This window comes from Corella eumyota, chromosome 1 (assembly GCF_963082875.1).
Source record: "Corella eumyota chromosome 1, kaCorEumy4.1, whole genome shotgun sequence".
Lineage (NCBI taxonomy): Eukaryota > Metazoa > Chordata > Ascidiacea > Phlebobranchia > Corellidae > Corella > Corella eumyota.
This window is the reverse complement of record NC_137490.1, coordinates 10,928,489-10,945,964: the sequence shown is the minus strand read 5'-3', so window position 1 is coordinate 10,945,964 and position 17,476 is coordinate 10,928,489. Positions and strand designations below refer to the sequence as shown.

At 28.0% G+C, this 17,476-nt stretch overlaps 1 protein-coding gene across 1 annotated transcript in view; it reads right to left on the bottom strand.

Moving 5' to 3' along the window:
- Positions 1 to 749: 749 nt before the first annotated feature.
- The window catches only part of LOC145760489 (uncharacterized), a 38,229-nt gene continuing 21,502 nt past the window's right edge, over positions 750 to 17,476 (bottom strand). Inside the window, exons 45-75 of the mRNA XM_082574428.1 lie at positions 17,015 to 17,200; positions 16,595 to 16,783; positions 15,869 to 16,084; positions 15,125 to 15,287; positions 14,563 to 14,734; positions 14,005 to 14,113; positions 13,565 to 13,753; positions 12,789 to 12,980; positions 12,128 to 12,301; positions 11,715 to 11,935; positions 11,394 to 11,493; positions 11,022 to 11,159; positions 10,443 to 10,549; positions 10,069 to 10,177; positions 9,661 to 9,825; positions 9,121 to 9,339; positions 8,530 to 8,626; positions 8,190 to 8,342; positions 7,776 to 7,909; positions 7,229 to 7,429; positions 6,810 to 6,877; positions 6,449 to 6,661; positions 5,625 to 5,842; positions 5,283 to 5,386; positions 4,956 to 5,096; positions 4,461 to 4,601; positions 3,937 to 4,177; positions 3,083 to 3,272; positions 1,708 to 1,852; positions 1,275 to 1,429; positions 750 to 979 (exon numbers count right to left, since the gene is read on the bottom strand). Of these exons, the coding sequence (XP_082430554.1) occupies positions 773 to 979; positions 1,275 to 1,429; positions 1,708 to 1,852; positions 3,083 to 3,272; positions 3,937 to 4,177; positions 4,461 to 4,601; positions 4,956 to 5,096; positions 5,283 to 5,386; positions 5,625 to 5,842; positions 6,449 to 6,661; positions 6,810 to 6,877; positions 7,229 to 7,429; positions 7,776 to 7,909; positions 8,190 to 8,342; positions 8,530 to 8,626; positions 9,121 to 9,339; positions 9,661 to 9,825; positions 10,069 to 10,177; positions 10,443 to 10,549; positions 11,022 to 11,159; positions 11,394 to 11,493; positions 11,715 to 11,935; positions 12,128 to 12,301; positions 12,789 to 12,980; positions 13,565 to 13,753; positions 14,005 to 14,113; positions 14,563 to 14,734; positions 15,125 to 15,287; positions 15,869 to 16,084; positions 16,595 to 16,783; positions 17,015 to 17,200 (5,057 nt within the window). The 3' untranslated portion in view covers positions 750 to 772. The remainder of the gene's footprint in view (positions 980 to 1,274; positions 1,430 to 1,707; positions 1,853 to 3,082; positions 3,273 to 3,936; positions 4,178 to 4,460; positions 4,602 to 4,955; positions 5,097 to 5,282; positions 5,387 to 5,624; positions 5,843 to 6,448; positions 6,662 to 6,809; positions 6,878 to 7,228; positions 7,430 to 7,775; positions 7,910 to 8,189; positions 8,343 to 8,529; positions 8,627 to 9,120; positions 9,340 to 9,660; positions 9,826 to 10,068; positions 10,178 to 10,442; positions 10,550 to 11,021; positions 11,160 to 11,393; positions 11,494 to 11,714; positions 11,936 to 12,127; positions 12,302 to 12,788; positions 12,981 to 13,564; positions 13,754 to 14,004; positions 14,114 to 14,562; positions 14,735 to 15,124; positions 15,288 to 15,868; positions 16,085 to 16,594; positions 16,784 to 17,014; positions 17,201 to 17,476) is intronic.

Here is a 17,476-nt window from a genome sequence, read left to right as displayed (position 1 = left end):
TGTGCCCAGAATTTTAATTAACACAAAATTTAAGCTGCAATCGTTCAAACCCAATGTTTCAATCGCTTGAATTGAGTTAATATACGTCAATCTAATAAAACATCCTTACACAAGAATAATTTAAAGTCTAGTTATAATATTGTTATATTTTAGGTAAATTACTATAAGTTATTACGAATTGCTTTGACGGTTTGTGAATATTAATTTCACAACAAGTTTGAAAAAAGCTGCTTTTAAAATACACTATAACATTTTATTTGTTATTTTTGTAAATGTTTTAACTTTATGTAAATATTTAAAATATTTTTTTAACCTTGCATATAAACCAAGTTTGAAACCCAGCATAATGCAACTCCCCTAAATATTAAGGCGTTAAAAATGCCTTTTTTATAACATAACATTAAAAATAGGCCTATAGAATAAAAGGTCAAAAAACGATCATAAAAATGTTAGTAAAACTCATAGCCTTAATATTTATGTAGGTTGTTATAGACTGCCAATAAACAGCCCACATTGAATGGTTCATTATTACGTTGTTAGGGCGGATACTCGGCATAAAAATCATTGTTGAAATATTTCTGAATAAACAACTTCTGTGACTGCTTAAATTTTGCATTTGAAATTTTTTCTTAAAATTGTTCTAGGCAAGAAAAATATATCTGTTGTTCATTTTATATTAAAATAAATTAAAATAACAAATTTTAATATTATTTATTAAACAAAAAAACATTTTAATATATAAAGTGGACCACTATATAAATATGATCGGATCTTAGGCCAGTTCACTACCCATAAAGCGAGATTGTTTATCTGCATTTGCATGTCTTATTACATCAAAAATCCAATCCATGTAAGTAGAAACACGGGCAAAATATCTCGGCACGTTTAAGCGAGTACAAGAACCTAACTGTTGTCCTGTTATACCAACTACATAATAATTCCCGTTCCACTCACAAGCCAAAGCTCCCCCGCTATCACCCTAATAATATAAACATTTTAATTTAAAATATCCAAATATTTTAAAGGGTTTAGTGTTAGTTAAACCACAGCTGTTCTTAATGATGTATGGTAATTTACATTACAGGTTAAATGGTGATAGATTCGAATCTCGGTAATATCATTATTTTATGTACAGTCTTATGTGTTGATATTTTTTCACAAATTTTTAATCGATAATATTTTAAATTTTTATAAAAATGTGGTAAAAGTGAAACAACCTTTTTTAAACTAAGTAAAAGCTGATCTCTGGTATATCAAACAAATAAATAACCTACTTTACATGGGCTTTGTCTAGTACCATCAAAATGACCAGCACATAGAATAGAAGTGGTGTTAATACTACGACCAAATACCTCAGATGATATCCTGGAACACTGACGATCTGACATGGTTGGTATATCAATCGTGGCTAATACCTCTGCTAGATCACCTTCACATATTAATGTTAAGTTTATTAGCGTTGACTTTATAGTTTACAAATTTTAAAAATAAAAATTTAAATCTGTTTTTTTAAACGTGCCAGTAGCGATAGTCACACCCAGGACCCCAAAATACAAAATTTATAGGAATATTAAATATCCTGTCACGAGTTAAAATTTATAGGGCCAAAAAATTTTAACGTTATATAACATTTTTCTTTATTTTAGTTTTACAGACAATACAAAAAAGAAGCTTTACTCTGATTGTCGCATAACAAACAAAACCCACCAACGTCATCTTCGCTTCCCCAACCAGTTAATTTACAATAAGTTTTCGGAATTTGAACTCGAGATTCGAGGCCGAACTTAAATTCTCGCGGTGTGTTTAAACAGATTGGATAAATCGAGCTAGACCACGTGATCGAATCTGTCGTCTAAAATTTGTAATAATATTAAAATAAGAACGAGAAATTTTTGTTTCATTTTTGTTAAAATTTTAAAAGTTTTTTTCTTAAATTTAATTTTGTTTATATAGTAAAAATTATAATCGCTTAGGTCTGCACAAAAGTTAAAACAGTCAAAACATAATACACTGTTGGGTAAAATCACGAACTTTTATTAGCTAAGTGGTTAATCATTATTCTGCACAGTGTCACTAAAGCAAAGAAACTATAAAATTGTGGAAAGTTGAAAATTCTAAGTTAGTTCACTAAAAAAAATTATAGCGGGATAGTAAATTTTTATACGAATATTTTTTTGATGTTTTGCAGCTTTCTATTTAGAAAAATTAATTTAAAATGTATTTTCTTAAATAATTAAAATCATTGCGTTGGTCATTATTATTATTTGTTATTAAAATAATTAATTTTTTATTCAAGTGAATTATATTTCTTTCAATTTATATTACCAAATAGCCTATTAAAATATTTTAATAATGTTATATTACATACAGACCACAGAAATCTAGTAAAAACATATTTTATATTTGCTTACTTATTTGGGCGTCAAATCAAATACAAATATTCTGAACTTTTATAAAATATTTGCCTAAGTGATTTATTACAATTTTTGAACAGTAAATACTTTATCAGTTTAAGGTTAACCAAATGTCATTATCACATTTCCGTGTATGCTATACAAACAACATAAACAACATTAAATATAATTAATCTATTGGACCACAAAACATTAACATGTAAAATTTTGTTTTATTAATTGCAAGCATGTAAGCAATTAAATAAGGAAATGTTAATTATTACTATTAATGTTATAACTGATAAGATTACTTTATTGTTATAGATATATTTATATTTTTATATTAATATTCTCGTTGTGGAAAGATGTACTTCACGACCTAAACATAGAGTAACATCCGCTACCCCGACCCAGTTTTGAGCCTTCTGGCATTTTAAGAGATTATAAATTATAATTGCCAGATAATTATAAAATTATAATTAGATGTTGGCTCAACAAAAGCTCACACCGTTTATAGCGCCTTACTTAAAGGCGGTACAGTATAATAGCAGTGAAAATCAAACCCTTGGTCTCATGAAGAGAAGCCAAGTGTTCTGTATTGTATATATCAATATATACCTTTAAATGAATTATTGAATTAACAATTTTTTTTAAACTGATATACGATTTTAATAAAATTAGTTGTATACCTGTAATATAGCGATATCGCTTTCCATTTCACCATTGTAATTTTCATGAACAAAAAGTCGACTTATTCTATATGCAAAAGCTCCACTTTCACTGTTGCTTCTACTGATATTTGATTGAAAAAGTTGGTTTATTGATTTTGTAATTCTCCATAATTCAGAATGGCCCATACCCAATGCTAAAGTGTTAACACTAAAAAAAATTTCGAAAGTTTTTTTTATAGGTAAAAGACAATAACTAACCTAGCCAAAAAATTAACTTTTAAAATTATATTTTTAAATATAGAACCCGTGAATTATACAATTATTTTAATTCTAACATTCTTTATGTGTTTATTAATCCTCGACGTGTGAATACCGACAACAAAGAATTAATATTTGATGACTTTTGTTAAGTTTTGAATATTATTGACTGGGCATTATATTGTAAAGGTATTTTTTACCGAATATATTTTTTGAGCTACAAAATGTAGTGTATACAAAATTATTTTTAAAAGAGATAAAAAATAGCGAGAATCAAACTCAAAACCTTGTGTTGAAAAGCCTGGTGCTCAGACTACCAGTTATGTCATAAATAATATTTTTTAAATTCCAAATTAATAAATAATATTTTTTTTCTTACCTATATCGCCTTAAGGTAATGGGTTTTGTATTTTTATTATAGAAAAGTGTACAGTTGGACGTGTTTAAATAATATGTAAACGCTGGGCTTAAGTGCAAGTGGTGTGGAATTGGTGCGACTCAAACCCGAAAACTTTCGGCTCGTAGTTCGATGCCATAACCGCCTAACCACGCCACCAGACTTCAATGTATATTCTATTTGTAAATATAAAACGATTTCATTTAACAATAATTACCTATTTTGGTCTTGTATAAAATACACACAATGTGCTGCAGTTAGCGCATATCTGGCCTGAATAATTGCAGCGCCACATAGCGGATCACCACCTTCTCCATTTAAACGAATAACCGACGAATATAAAACTGCTTGCCAGGGAGCTTTATCAATGCTCTCTTTACTGCCACCGACCAGACGCGACGAAACAGAATAGTTGTTACCTTGATTTGTAGTAAGCAAGCTTGCACTATTAAAGCAATCTGTAAAGAAAATAAAAGTTATATTAAAAATCTGTACCTATAACCAATAAATAAAATAAGCTATTCTATTAAAATCTATTGTAAAAGTAAGCTTTGTAAAAGTAAGGTTTTTAGCCTTGACTTTAAAAACTAATGCAAACACTATAGCTACAACAATTAGTGTTAAGCCATTTTCACTAAAGGTATTTTATTTTTTTTGTTAAATACTGTTTTATTATTGTACTTTCCTATAGTTCTTTGATAAGCCATATTCTTATACCTCAAAATACATAATATCAAATACCTGTTAGTGGAGCGGGTAATTGCTCACTCAACCATCTTGCTTTGAAACCTCGTTTTCTTGAATCAATATTCCCACTCTTAAACTTTAACGTTAAACTACCATGCAAGGTCATGATTGGCCCGATTGTGTCACGAGATCGACCTGCGTTATGTTAGTAAAACTATTAGATAAAGAAAAAAAAACTAATGTTTTTTTAATATTTTTTAAGAAAATATTTTGCTTTTTACTTTTTTAGATTCAAAATTTACCACAAAAAATAAATTTAAACACATGTAAAACCAATAAAGGCCCAATCATTGGGTTCCGGGTTCAATTCCCACAGGTTTAACTTAGACAGTCCTTCAAATAAAAACAGTGTGTTAATAAATTAACAATATTCTTGAATTAGAAATATATTTAAATAAATAAATTTACCAATAAGCTGGCCTTAAAAATAGGCTATAAACTCCATTTAAAAAAAATCAAGAATATATACATTAAAGTAAAGATACATACCACATATTGTAGCTAGTATGTGAGACGAATCCACTGTGCTTTTATCACCTTCCATTATCATAAGATTATCACGATCACAATTTCCCTTTCCTTCCACGATATCAACATCACTCATCAATAACCTTAATATCCGGTCACGTGCTTAAGGAAAGTCACGTGGTTAATGTTTTTTACATTACACGCAGAAGAATATATATTGTAACATAAGACAACAGAATTAATTTATATTATCACCTATCAAAAAATACAAATATTTAACAAAAGTTAGTCTTATTAACATCATTATTGTCACTTAATATTAGTATAAATACATTTGTTGTAAGTCACCTATAATTGTCCATGTACATATAACATTACGTGGGTAGTTCAAAGGATATCCAGGACTTGTAATATAACCTTCGTTTAACTCTATTGTTTCATTGCACATTTGACTATTTAAAAACATAACATTTTTTTCTCTTAATAAATATTAGTAAAGGATTTATTTAAATTAGGTAACAAGATTTAATTTTTTGTTAAGACAACATGGCCTAAAAAAATACTATTTTAATACATCAATAACCATAAAAATTATGCATAACTTTAAATTTATAACCAAAAAAAAACTAACTTTAAAAAATTAAACTAAATTTTTACGGAATTACAGTAAACAAAAAAAATAATAGTTACCGACATATAGCTTGGACATTCGTCGAATTTAAATTATAATCAAGAAAAGAATTTTTCACTTCAATCCCCTCCCAATCTAAGTTATAGTTTTTAGATGTAGAAACTAGAATTGGAAGTTTTGCAATAGAGTTGTCGTAAGGGTTATAAGCTAGCCATAAATTTTCTGTACCCACTTGTGAAGCGTATTGACGTAAACTAACATCACCACAGTGAAAATGCTAAAAAATATGTAAAAGATTGTTATGTAGAATATTACTAACACATGACTGACAGCATAGTGTTGGGGTAGAAAACTTGTCTTTACGACATTAGATTCCAAGTTTAAGCCTCACTGCTCTCATGCTGTAGTGCCCTTGGGTAAGGCGCTATAAATGTTATAAACTCCTGCTAAGGCAACACTTCAGCAGCTTATAATTTGTAGGTAATTATAATCTACAATATTCCAAATTGCGTAAGGCAACTCGAGACTGGTTTGGGAAAAAAGGTAAATGGTGTTAGGTGGTTGGGGCTGTGAACATCGCCAAATAAGATTTAAGTTATTTGACTAACACTTCTCTCATATTTTTTCCCCATTTCTTCACAACCATCATTGAGTGAGCCGTAAATGAGCATGTATGCAATGGAGATCAAACCCAGAACCTCATGCCCAGGAACTTAAGTGAAAAGTTCCAAGTAATACACTATATTTTTAAATAGCTCTTAAAATTTCAGGAAATTATTTTTTTTAAGTTGTAAGAGCCATTTAAAACCTTGTTTTTAAAGTATACAGTCAGTATTCGTATGACAAAATAATAAAAAATGTTATTAAAATGTGCTTTGATTACCTGGTTTGTGAAATGTTTATTACATGGTGCTAAACCCAATCTAAAATTTGATTCTGATCTAGTTGGGGTCCAACAAAAACCTGGAAATTTTAAACTTTCAATTAAACCAGAATCCAAGTCCTTCCATCTCCATTGGTAATCAATTGAAATTTGTTCGTTTAAGGAAAAAACACAATCCTGATCAATTTCTACAATCATCCCATCTTTGTTTGACTAAAATATTTAAGTTAATAAAATTAATAAATAAATATATTAAACAAAAAAATTGTATTAAAAAAGCTTAAACTGACAAGCATTAAAAAACGTTCACTATTGAATTTTAACTTAAATAAAAATGTTTATTGCTGAAAAAACAACGTACCTTTAAACATATAATATTGTCATTATCTTTTTGTTTTTGTTGTATAAAAAAAGGCCCCAATTGTTTATCTAAAAATAATCTCAAAACATTTAAACCTTGTTTTGCTTAAAAAGATTATTATATTTTTTTAGATTGCAGTAAAATAGAAAAATTAATACATTATTATAAGGTCTTGGGTTTGATCCCTATTGCTTTCATGCTGTAGCCCCCTAAGTAAGTTGCTATAAACAGTATAAACACATGTTTAGCTAAAAACTATTAGCAGATTAATTATTGGAAAGTTATAATCAATAATAACTGTTGCTGCAACTGTAGACTGGATTGGGGTAACTAATGTTACTCTTTAGGGTGTAAAGTCAACCTTTCCACATCAAAAATAAAAAACACAAAATTTAAAATTATAAAAAAAATGATTTTACCATTGTCAACACCACCCGCACAAGTTGGTTTTGTATGGGACCATTCCCCATTTGATTTACACACCAGTTCACCAACTCCCTCCAAAGACCAACCATAGTCACAGTTAAATGAACACCTGCTTCCTATTTCCTGGTAAGTCCAACCACATTTGATTGGAACAATCGATCCATGATCAGGTAGATTTATGGGAGGACATGACTCTATAAAAATTTAACTTTGTTTATTTTTTAAGGATAGACGTTAACTTATTGTAAGTTTATATATCTTTATTTCGATGTTAAAAGGCCGACCTCAGGCTCTAAACCTAAAGTAACATCATACTTTAACCAAGTCCCGTGTTGCCTTAGGCAGTTTTGGATACTGTTAAAGAAGAAAAGAGTTAACCCTTAAATAATCTGCAAATTGGTGTTGGGCTTGGCAGGTGACCTTTAATAACATACTCATAGGCTTTATGACATTAAAGCAATTTTAAAAAAGACTACACACTTAATTTGAACCTTATCATAGTTATAATGTTTTAACAACTAAGTTGAATTATAAATTTACTTGAACAAGATGGAATGCCACCTTCCCACTGTCCTGTGATAAGACAAACTCTTGTTTCTGGCCCATTCAGTTTATATTCTTGCTTGCACTTTACAGTTATAACTGTACCCTCACCAACTGCTATATCATTTATACTAAAAAAGTATTTTAGGTATGATAATAAACATAGGTTTTTAACATACATTTGCATTGCTGTTGGTCTTTGAAATAAAACATGTACTGTTAGTAAGGCGCAAGAAAATTATCACGGGCAAATTTAACATCAAAGGCTAATTAAATTATATTTACAAAACATTTTTTAAATTATTCACCGTATAGGAAATAAAACAGAAATTATGATTAAAAAGAAAAAAAAAGTATTAATAAACAATAAATAATTACAAAAATGTAATAAAAAATTTAATTGTTTTTTACATATCCTTGTAAATAACTTCTTCTACACCAATATCATTGCTGTGTACAAGTGGACAGAGTGCAATTGGAACACACTGTGGTACTTCATTACTCCAAACTCCATTGGTACATGTAAGTTGTTTATCACCAACTAACATAAATCCATCATTACACCTTAACAAGAAATTTTTGACCAGGTTTTAGTGGAGTTTTTTTGACAATAACTTACTCATATTTTTTAGAAAATTTTTTGTGTTTTTAACTGTTTCAATACAAAAATAAACTACTTAAATTTTGAAATTGGTTAACTTTTTTTAATGGTTATTTTTTATTTTAAGTATTTGTTACGAACTAATGTTACCTAATGTTACAAGTATTTCCGTTATAGTTGTTTGCTTTTTTGCAACGTTCAGGAAATAAATTTCCACTAGATGGTGGAATCATTGCATTACAAAACACTAAAAATAAATTTAAATTAAACTTCAAACATAAATAGGAAATTTTAATGTTAAATATTTACTTCAATTTTAAATGACGTAATTCAAAATAAAACTGTTACTGCAAGTATTAATGCAAAGGTTGAAAATCAAATAAATGTAAATCAAACACAAATAATTGAAGTTTTTTAATAATTTTTGCTGTTACCTTATATCAGGAACCCCGAGCCAGTCTTGAGTTGTATTTTATTTGTTACCCTTACCCAAAAATTTTGTACCCTGATCCAGTCTTGAGTTGTGTTTCGCAGTTTGAATTATGATAATTATTATTGCCTAATAATTTAATTCCAGATTAGATTTGGGCTCAATAAGAGATCATGTTTATAGCACTTCATCACTGGCCCAACAACATAAAAGCAGTTCAAATTGTACCAAAAACTTTTTGTTGTGAAATCCAACCACTACACATAAAATATTTCATCTCGAAATAATTTATATAAGTTACAATTACATACTTAAACATGAAGCTTCGTTGCCTGACCATGTCCCATCTTCCATACAAGTTCTTACACTTGACCCAATCAATTCAAATCCCACGCCACACTTTATATAACATTGTGATCCTGGCACATTGTTGGGACTGTGGCAGGATAAGGGTGTAACAGTTATACCTGGCACATAGTTTAAAGAGTCACATTGAAGTTGGCAGGTTGGAATGTAGTCCAACCAAACACCTTAAAATTACATGAAAGTTTAATTTTTTGTAAACCATTTTTTTTATAAAAAAAAAAAAAAAAAAAATTAAGATTTGTAAGACAAATAAATCAATATCATCCAAAAGCAACAGGAGACCACAATGTGTTGTTAAGAATTATTAAGTCATATAAATTGTTCTAAACACATTAAAGACAATTAAACAATAAAAAATACCTAATTGTTAAAAGGCCTTTTAACATAATATTAATTTTTTACCAATTTAAATTAAAAACATAAGTAAATTCAGAAATAAATACATAGGTTTAGCACCAAAACAAATAATTTATGCAAAAACTTACCTTCAGCATTACAAGATACAGAAGGATTTCCAATTAACCTATGTTCATCAGAGCATGTGAACAAACAAGTAACACCTTCCGATACTGAAGTACCCCGACTACATAAATATGGCTTCATCATTAACGCTGGGTTACTTATTTTGATTGCAGGACATTGATACATACCTTTGTAATACAACATAAATAAAACTTTGTTATATTTTTAATTAAAAATATTACGAAAATTTATTTAACAGATAAAAAAATGAAAATATTTAAAACCTTTCTAAAGTATTATTTCTATAAAAAAATTTCTAAATGTTTTTTATTTTTTTATGCATTTTTATGCATTAACTAAGTGACAAAAAATAGTTATAATTAACAAAACTTTAAATTTTATATATAAATAGCACTGAAAACATGTTTTACCAATACAAGTAGGTAGTGGTTGAGTCCAAGTTCCATCATTTAAACAAACTGACTTTTCAGTTTGTTCAATTGTATATTCGTTATTACATTTCACTGTACACACCAAATTCTAAAAATTGTTAATAAATACTTTTGAAGCTGAGCTTTTCTTCAGATTTAAAATTAACTAGTCTATATTGAACACCTTTATTATAAAAAAAATTAAAAATATTTTAAGCAAGAACAATTTTTTTTGCTATTTATTAAAAAATTATTATTTTAACTAAATACATTATCACAAAATTATAGCAATGACCAAATTCACTTTACAAAAAATGTATTATAAATGTGTAACAACATGATGGATTTGGTTATTGATAAATATAATAAATTACCTTTACTATAGAATTTTGCTGCAGGCAATCAGATGGGAAAACAACAGAATTTTGTATTTGAGGAAAAGTGGAACAATGCATATTACTTCTCATTGAACATACTGTACCTATATATATATATACCTTTACAAAACATATAACTTTTTAAACAATATATACAGTTTTTAATAATTTAGTTTTGTGAAATACCAGTCCATCAGAGCAAAAATATTAAAACATTGGATTATTAGGTTAATAAAAAACTGAGGAGTTTCAGGTTTCAGCCGCAGCAATGCCACACTATTCCCCCTTGAGCATGAGATTTGCATAAGGCTCAAACATGTAAAAACATAAAAAACCTTAAGGCACAATGAAAAAAATATTTTGTGTCAAATTAATGTCCCCCAAAAAAATTGTACAAGGACATGTTTTTACTAAATTTTATATATTTTTACAATGCTTTAAATGAAGTTAACTTTTTAGACAACAATTTTGTTTGCTTTAATATTACCCAGATACCTACATTACATTTTTACCTTTGTTTAATATTCAGAACTAATTAGTGTGTAGAATGTTTAAATAAAATATTTTTTATTTTACCTTGTCCAAAATAATGTCTTGCGAACCATTGTGAAGTGCCAAGATATTGAGTTTCCATGACAACATCATGCAATAATGAAGAATCCCGATATTCTGAAGCCGACATCTGAACTCTTGATCCAACATCAAGAAAAAAATCTTAAATCAAAATTATAAATATTTTTCGTTTAAAATATTTAATGGCAAAAAGTAATCACAAAAAGTTAAAAAAATGTTATAATTTATTATTAACAAAATTAATTATTACAAAAAATTATATATATTTAAACAAATACAAATAACTTACATGCAAAAAATTTATTTATTTATATACAAGAAAAGACACAAGTTTTGGAAACTAAATTTAATAATTTCTTTGTTTTAAACACAAACCAGCATGTTTAGTTCTCAGACTGTAAGTAAATACTCCAGGTGAAATTCCACAATAAAATTCTTGAAATAAATTAAATTCAGAACATGGTTCCAAAGTCACCTTAATGTTTTTAAAAATTATTAAACAATTTTGACCGTAAAAATTTATAAATAATTTAAAGTTAAAACATTAATATCTAAATTAAATAAACTGTCATATACTATAAGAAGCAGGCTATAACAAATAAGAAAAATTTAATTTAACTTTATTATTATAAAAAAAAAATATATTTTTTCACATATTTATTGTTTTTTTGTTACTTAAAAGCATATTTTACTTACACTACCCCACTTCTCAAGTTGATAAGTTAAACACAATCCTGATATAACATGAAATAATTTTAAGTTATCTGAAGTCCATTTAAACAACTGTGAACCGTCAGCAATTTTTGATGACGTACAAGGCAGTTTGGTCACATGACCTGTGAAGTCATGAGGTGCAGTGAGGCACATCTCTATGTGGGCAAACCTTTGCTTAGCGACGATTCGAAACTGTGTGTCTCCTTTTTAATTCAAAAATTTATTTTAGTTGATACATAGTACAAAAAAACTTACTAATTACAAAAAAAAACTTACTTAAAAAAACTTACTAATTAACAAACTCATTTTTGTTGTCTTTTAAACGAATAAAACTTAAAATATTAACTGTAAGTTTCTAAAAAATTCTGGACAACAAAAACTATAGAAATACAAACTTGAGCATCTCGGCAAGGGGTTACTCCACTTTCCATTAGTCAAACAGTAAAGTTTAGCACCAGGAAGACCAAGTAATATATATCCAGGTTTGCAGGTAAAAGTACAAGTGGCAGACTTACATGGTATTGGGTTGATATAACCATTTATTATAGAGAATATGGCTGGACATTTGGCTAAAAAATAAAACCTATTTACTACTTTTTTATTAGGTTGTTCAAGCACTAATACAAAAATAGAAAAATTTACAAAAAAATATTACAATAATGCAACAGGGAAAATTGACAAAATCAATTTAATAAATGAAAACATGCCATTAGTAATATTATTTACACAAATAATTTAATATTATATTATGGCATAGTCACCAAACGCATTGGGAAAAAAACTATCCAATATTTGCAAAACTAAAAGCTTATGGCATTAAAATAATATTCATTTATTTTTGGTTAACTTCTTGCATTATTACTGTAAGTCAAACATCAAACCTATGTAAAGCATTTTTTTGGTCCATTTTCTTATAGAACATATATTTATATCCACCATTAGTCACTACTAAATCTCTTATTATTACTATATAGCAAGTTTTTTTATGATGACTTAAAAATTTGAGAAAATAAATTAAAATATACAAACAAATATAAATACAATTTACAATCTTACGTAAACATTGGAATCCAATCTTTGACCATCTTCCCCCAACTAAACATTCTCTTTCTCCATTTCCACTTAACTCAAAATCTTTCCGACAAGTTGCTTTACATATTTTACCCACAGGAGCAAGGTCAAACACACAATCTGGGTCTTCATAAACTGCGCCGTAGGTTACTTCATCTTCCAAAGAGTCACACATTTCTAAATATATAAAAAGACTTGTATACAAACATTTTTTTTTCTATTTCTATCTAACCTAGCATGGCCAACTTTGCATATTTCATTAATAACAAGATCCACAAACAAAATACAAGTCTTGTTGTTTGTTTGGTTATAGATATAATGAACTATTAACTAAAATAATAAATAAAGTAAGTATCACTTTTAATACCTACACAGCATAAAATGAACACTAGATAGAAAATTAAATATTTTTTGGATTATTTTTTATTATATTATATTTTTTTGTTTAATAATTATTTTTTTTGTTACAGAAATTGGATTAAACCAAATTTACTTGCTTAATAAATAAAGGCAATTTAATAATGTTAATCAATTGTACTTTACAGTTGTTTTAAAAAAAATAAGGACTGTAAAATATAAAAAAAATGCTTGAAGTATAAGAGAAAATTAGCGAGAAAGTCAAGTTAGAGAAAGAATTAGCAATACTATATAATAAAAAAAAGTGTGAAAACAACTACTTGTTTCTTATCAAAAACATGAAAAAAACTTTAGAACAGAACTTGTATTTTTACTTCATTTAACCCAAAACCAAGAAGACTAACCTTCACATATAGGTGGTGAACTGGACCAGAGACCATTCCCCATACAAATAGTGTACAATGATCCTTGTGGTATAATGTCAGGGTTAATACACCTAAATGAACACTGTTGACCACTAATTATAGGTGATGTTGTGCAATTTTGAGGGTTGATTTCAACCCCTGGTATTAGTGTAATTGGCAAACAATCACCTAAAATGTAATTTTTTTAAAATTTTTATTTTTTTTTTAAATTCATTGAACTTTTTATTACTTATTACATAAGTTCCAATACAGTAATTATTTTTTATAAATAAGTAACCTTTTTTAAACTACAAACAATATTAACACATTTAAAGAACCAGAAAAAACATTTAGAAAATCCCAATTTGCCAAAGTTTAAGGTTTTCATAATAATGTATGCTCCTAGATACATTTTTTTTATAATAAACAATTTGACTTACTTCCCGGCCTTCTTGAGCACAAACTAGAAAGTGTAAATGTGTTTAAATCGAAAGTAGAATAATAACTATGAACATCATCCCATTTCTGTATAACTATTTCTTTTAAATTCTATTAAATTAAAACAAATATTTTATTAGGGCCAACAATAGCGCACAATTGATAAGATCAACAACTAAATAAAATATTTAAAGAATAAAAATATATTTAACATAAATAGATGATGCCTATAGCAATTTCACTAAGCAAATTTTAATATTTTGCTGAATTTTAATAATAAATTATTCCGATAATGTCACTATGTCATGTATAATATTTCGAAGATAACTGTAATTATGTAAAAAAGTTAAAAATTTGATTTAAAATGTTTAGATTGCAACTGTTTAAAGACTTTTAAATCAAATTTTTTAATTTATTATAAAATTCAACATTTTGTGCCAAATTCTCTATAACATCAAACTTCACATGCTTCAATTTATATGCTTGTATATAAAAAATTAAAAAAATTATTACCAAAAAAATTAAAATGTTGATGCCTATCTGTTACATACAATAATTACCCTGTAGTATGTAGTTGGAGAAAATGTTGTTCCTTTTAATAAAAGTTGAAATGGATTTTGTAAAGAGCATTCCCAATGTTGTAAATTACTTAGTGTATCGCATAGAATCACTCTTAATTTTTCACCATCGCTATTTGATCTTACTCCCATGCACTTTCCCGAATGAGCATTTCTATAAAAAAAAAAAAAACAAACAGTAAATTAAAAAAAAATTAAACAATTTTTTGTAAAAACACTTGGCCTTTCTATGTAAGTCCCTGGGTTTAAACCCCATTGATTTTAGAGTGTAAAGTCTTTTAACAAAGCATTGTAAACAAAGTGAATTCTAGCTAAGCTAAAATCAATAGAAAAAATGATTATTAGTTATAACCAATAATATTCCAACATCCAAACTGCCACAGCCTACTTGTGGTTGGGTCGAGGTATAATGTGTGATTCTATGTTTAGACTGTAACATTGGCCATCACAGCAAAAATAAATAAATACCACAAAAAAGATTTAAAATAAAAAGTTTGATCTAAAACATTATTTTAAAAGTCTAATAATTTCATAAACAGTTTACTGGATGTTAGAATTTCCAAGCCAATGCCAAGCAGCACTCCTTGAATAATTAGATTGTTCTAGACATCGATCTTGAGGTAGTTGTATTACTAGGTTATTGTGCTCTAATAAACACACTGATTCACCACCAATGTTTTGTAGTATATACATCGGTACGCCAGTCTCTGTGAAAGTAGACATTGAAAATATTTACACATTTTGTTTGTTTTATTTAAATCCGTTCAGGTAAAATAAATTTGAAGCTATATTTTTACTGCAGTCGAAATCAAACCAATATCCTTACCAGCAGCGTGGTGTAGTGGTAAAAACACTTGCTACTCCACACATGGGGTCGTGGGTTCAATCCCAACTGACCTCATGCTGTAGCCCCCTTGAGTAAGGCACTATAAACTCCTGCTGAGCCAGCACTTAATTAGCAGTATAATTTTTAAGCAATTATAATCTATAATATCCCAAATTGCCACCGGCAACTCGAGACTGGGTCGGAGTAACTCATTTTACTCTTTGTTTAAGTCGCGCATTCGACTTTTCCACATCGAGGATAAAGATATATACAAAAAAAAAAATCCTTACAACATGTGGTCAATGGTTCAATTTCCTCCCAATTCGCAATGTTTTTTTGTTTATCCTATAAAGTCAACCTTTCCATGTATACAACAGTCAAAAAAATAAAATTTACCACCTTTATACCTACAAAACTACAACCTAATCATAACAATTTAGAAACAACTTTTTATTTTTGTACCTATACATTGAGGTACTGCTGGCTTCCAAACTCCATCATTTCTACAAATAAATTTTGAATTTTGATCCGGTGAAAACCTAGGTTCACAAACTACATGACAACTTGCACCACCAGTAAGATTGGTAGTTGTATTTAAAGATTGATATATTTCTGTTTCAACACCTTTTATATTACAAAATATTGCTCCATTCTCAATAAATGGTACTGGACATATTCCTAAAAAGATTATGTTTAGAATATCATAAATACTATCTAAATTATGTTATTTTGTGTCTGTATAATAATCACCAAATCATTCTTTATTTCAATGAGGTGATTTATTACCAGCATTAAAAGGTAACATATTGTACCTGGAATTTATTAACAAAAAAGTTTTTTTTTACTATACTGACATACAAAACATATTTAAAATACTACTTTTTTTTTTTTTTTTTCCGGGCTAAAATTTTTATTTTTTTATCCTTGATGCGGTTAGGCCTGTCAATAAAGTTACATTTGTCATCCGGAATTAGTCTTGAGTTGCTTCAGGCAATATGCAATACTATTAAAAATATTGACCAATAAATAATCTGTCAGTTAGTTTTGGGTTTTGCAAGAGTTTTTACCATTTATAACACCTTACTCAAGAAAACTGTAAAATAAAAGCTGCGAGGATCGAACCTCAGACCTCATGTTTTAAAGAAATGTGTTCTAAACACAACACCATGCACTGGCTAACTAACTTACTATTACAGGTTGGTTGTTCTGAACTCCATTTTCCACTTGATTGACATTCCAAAGTTTTATTTCCTTCCAACACAAAACCCTCAAAACAAGCAAACACACATTTCTCTCCAACAGTGATATGTTCAGTGTAACATGAAGTAACAGGATAAACATAACCATTGTAGAAGTTATTCTGAGGTTGACATCTTCCTTTAATATTAGATTTATACCATTTCAGACTGAATAATGTTTTTGTATTAAGTAATTAATTTTTATTGATCAAGCAAGCTTTGTATAAAAAGTTATAAATCTCGGTTTCTATGAAAAAAAAAAATTTAAAGCACTTATTCACATATTCACCAATATCTACACTACAATATATATTAAAAAAGCTTTAATGTTTTGAATTTTACATACTTCAATGTTTCAAATTTTACCTACTTTTACAGATTGGAGAAGGTGATGACCATTTTCCAACACTATTACAAGTAGAAGTTACTTCACCTTCCAAGTAATATTTGTCTAAACATGCAAAGGTGCAAATAGCACCATCACCCATACTTGCTGTGGTACAAGCTAATGGCCTTACCTCTCCATTTAGTGGAAAAGTTATTGCTGGACATTTTTCTGTAATATTAAATACAATATTTTAATAAATATCAACAAGCTACAAAATTTAAATTGCAAATTTACCGTAAAAATTCCTATTAGGCATATATTAAACCAGCATTGCGGTGTAGTGGTAAAAAAACTTGGCTTTACAACATAAGATCCTTGATTTGACTTCCACTGCTTCCAAAATGTATTTAACAAATGTTACTTTAAGCAGTACGCAGTACGTCAACCTTTATCCATTAAAAATAAACAAATAGAAAAAACTTTTTTGTAACTAAATTTTAAATA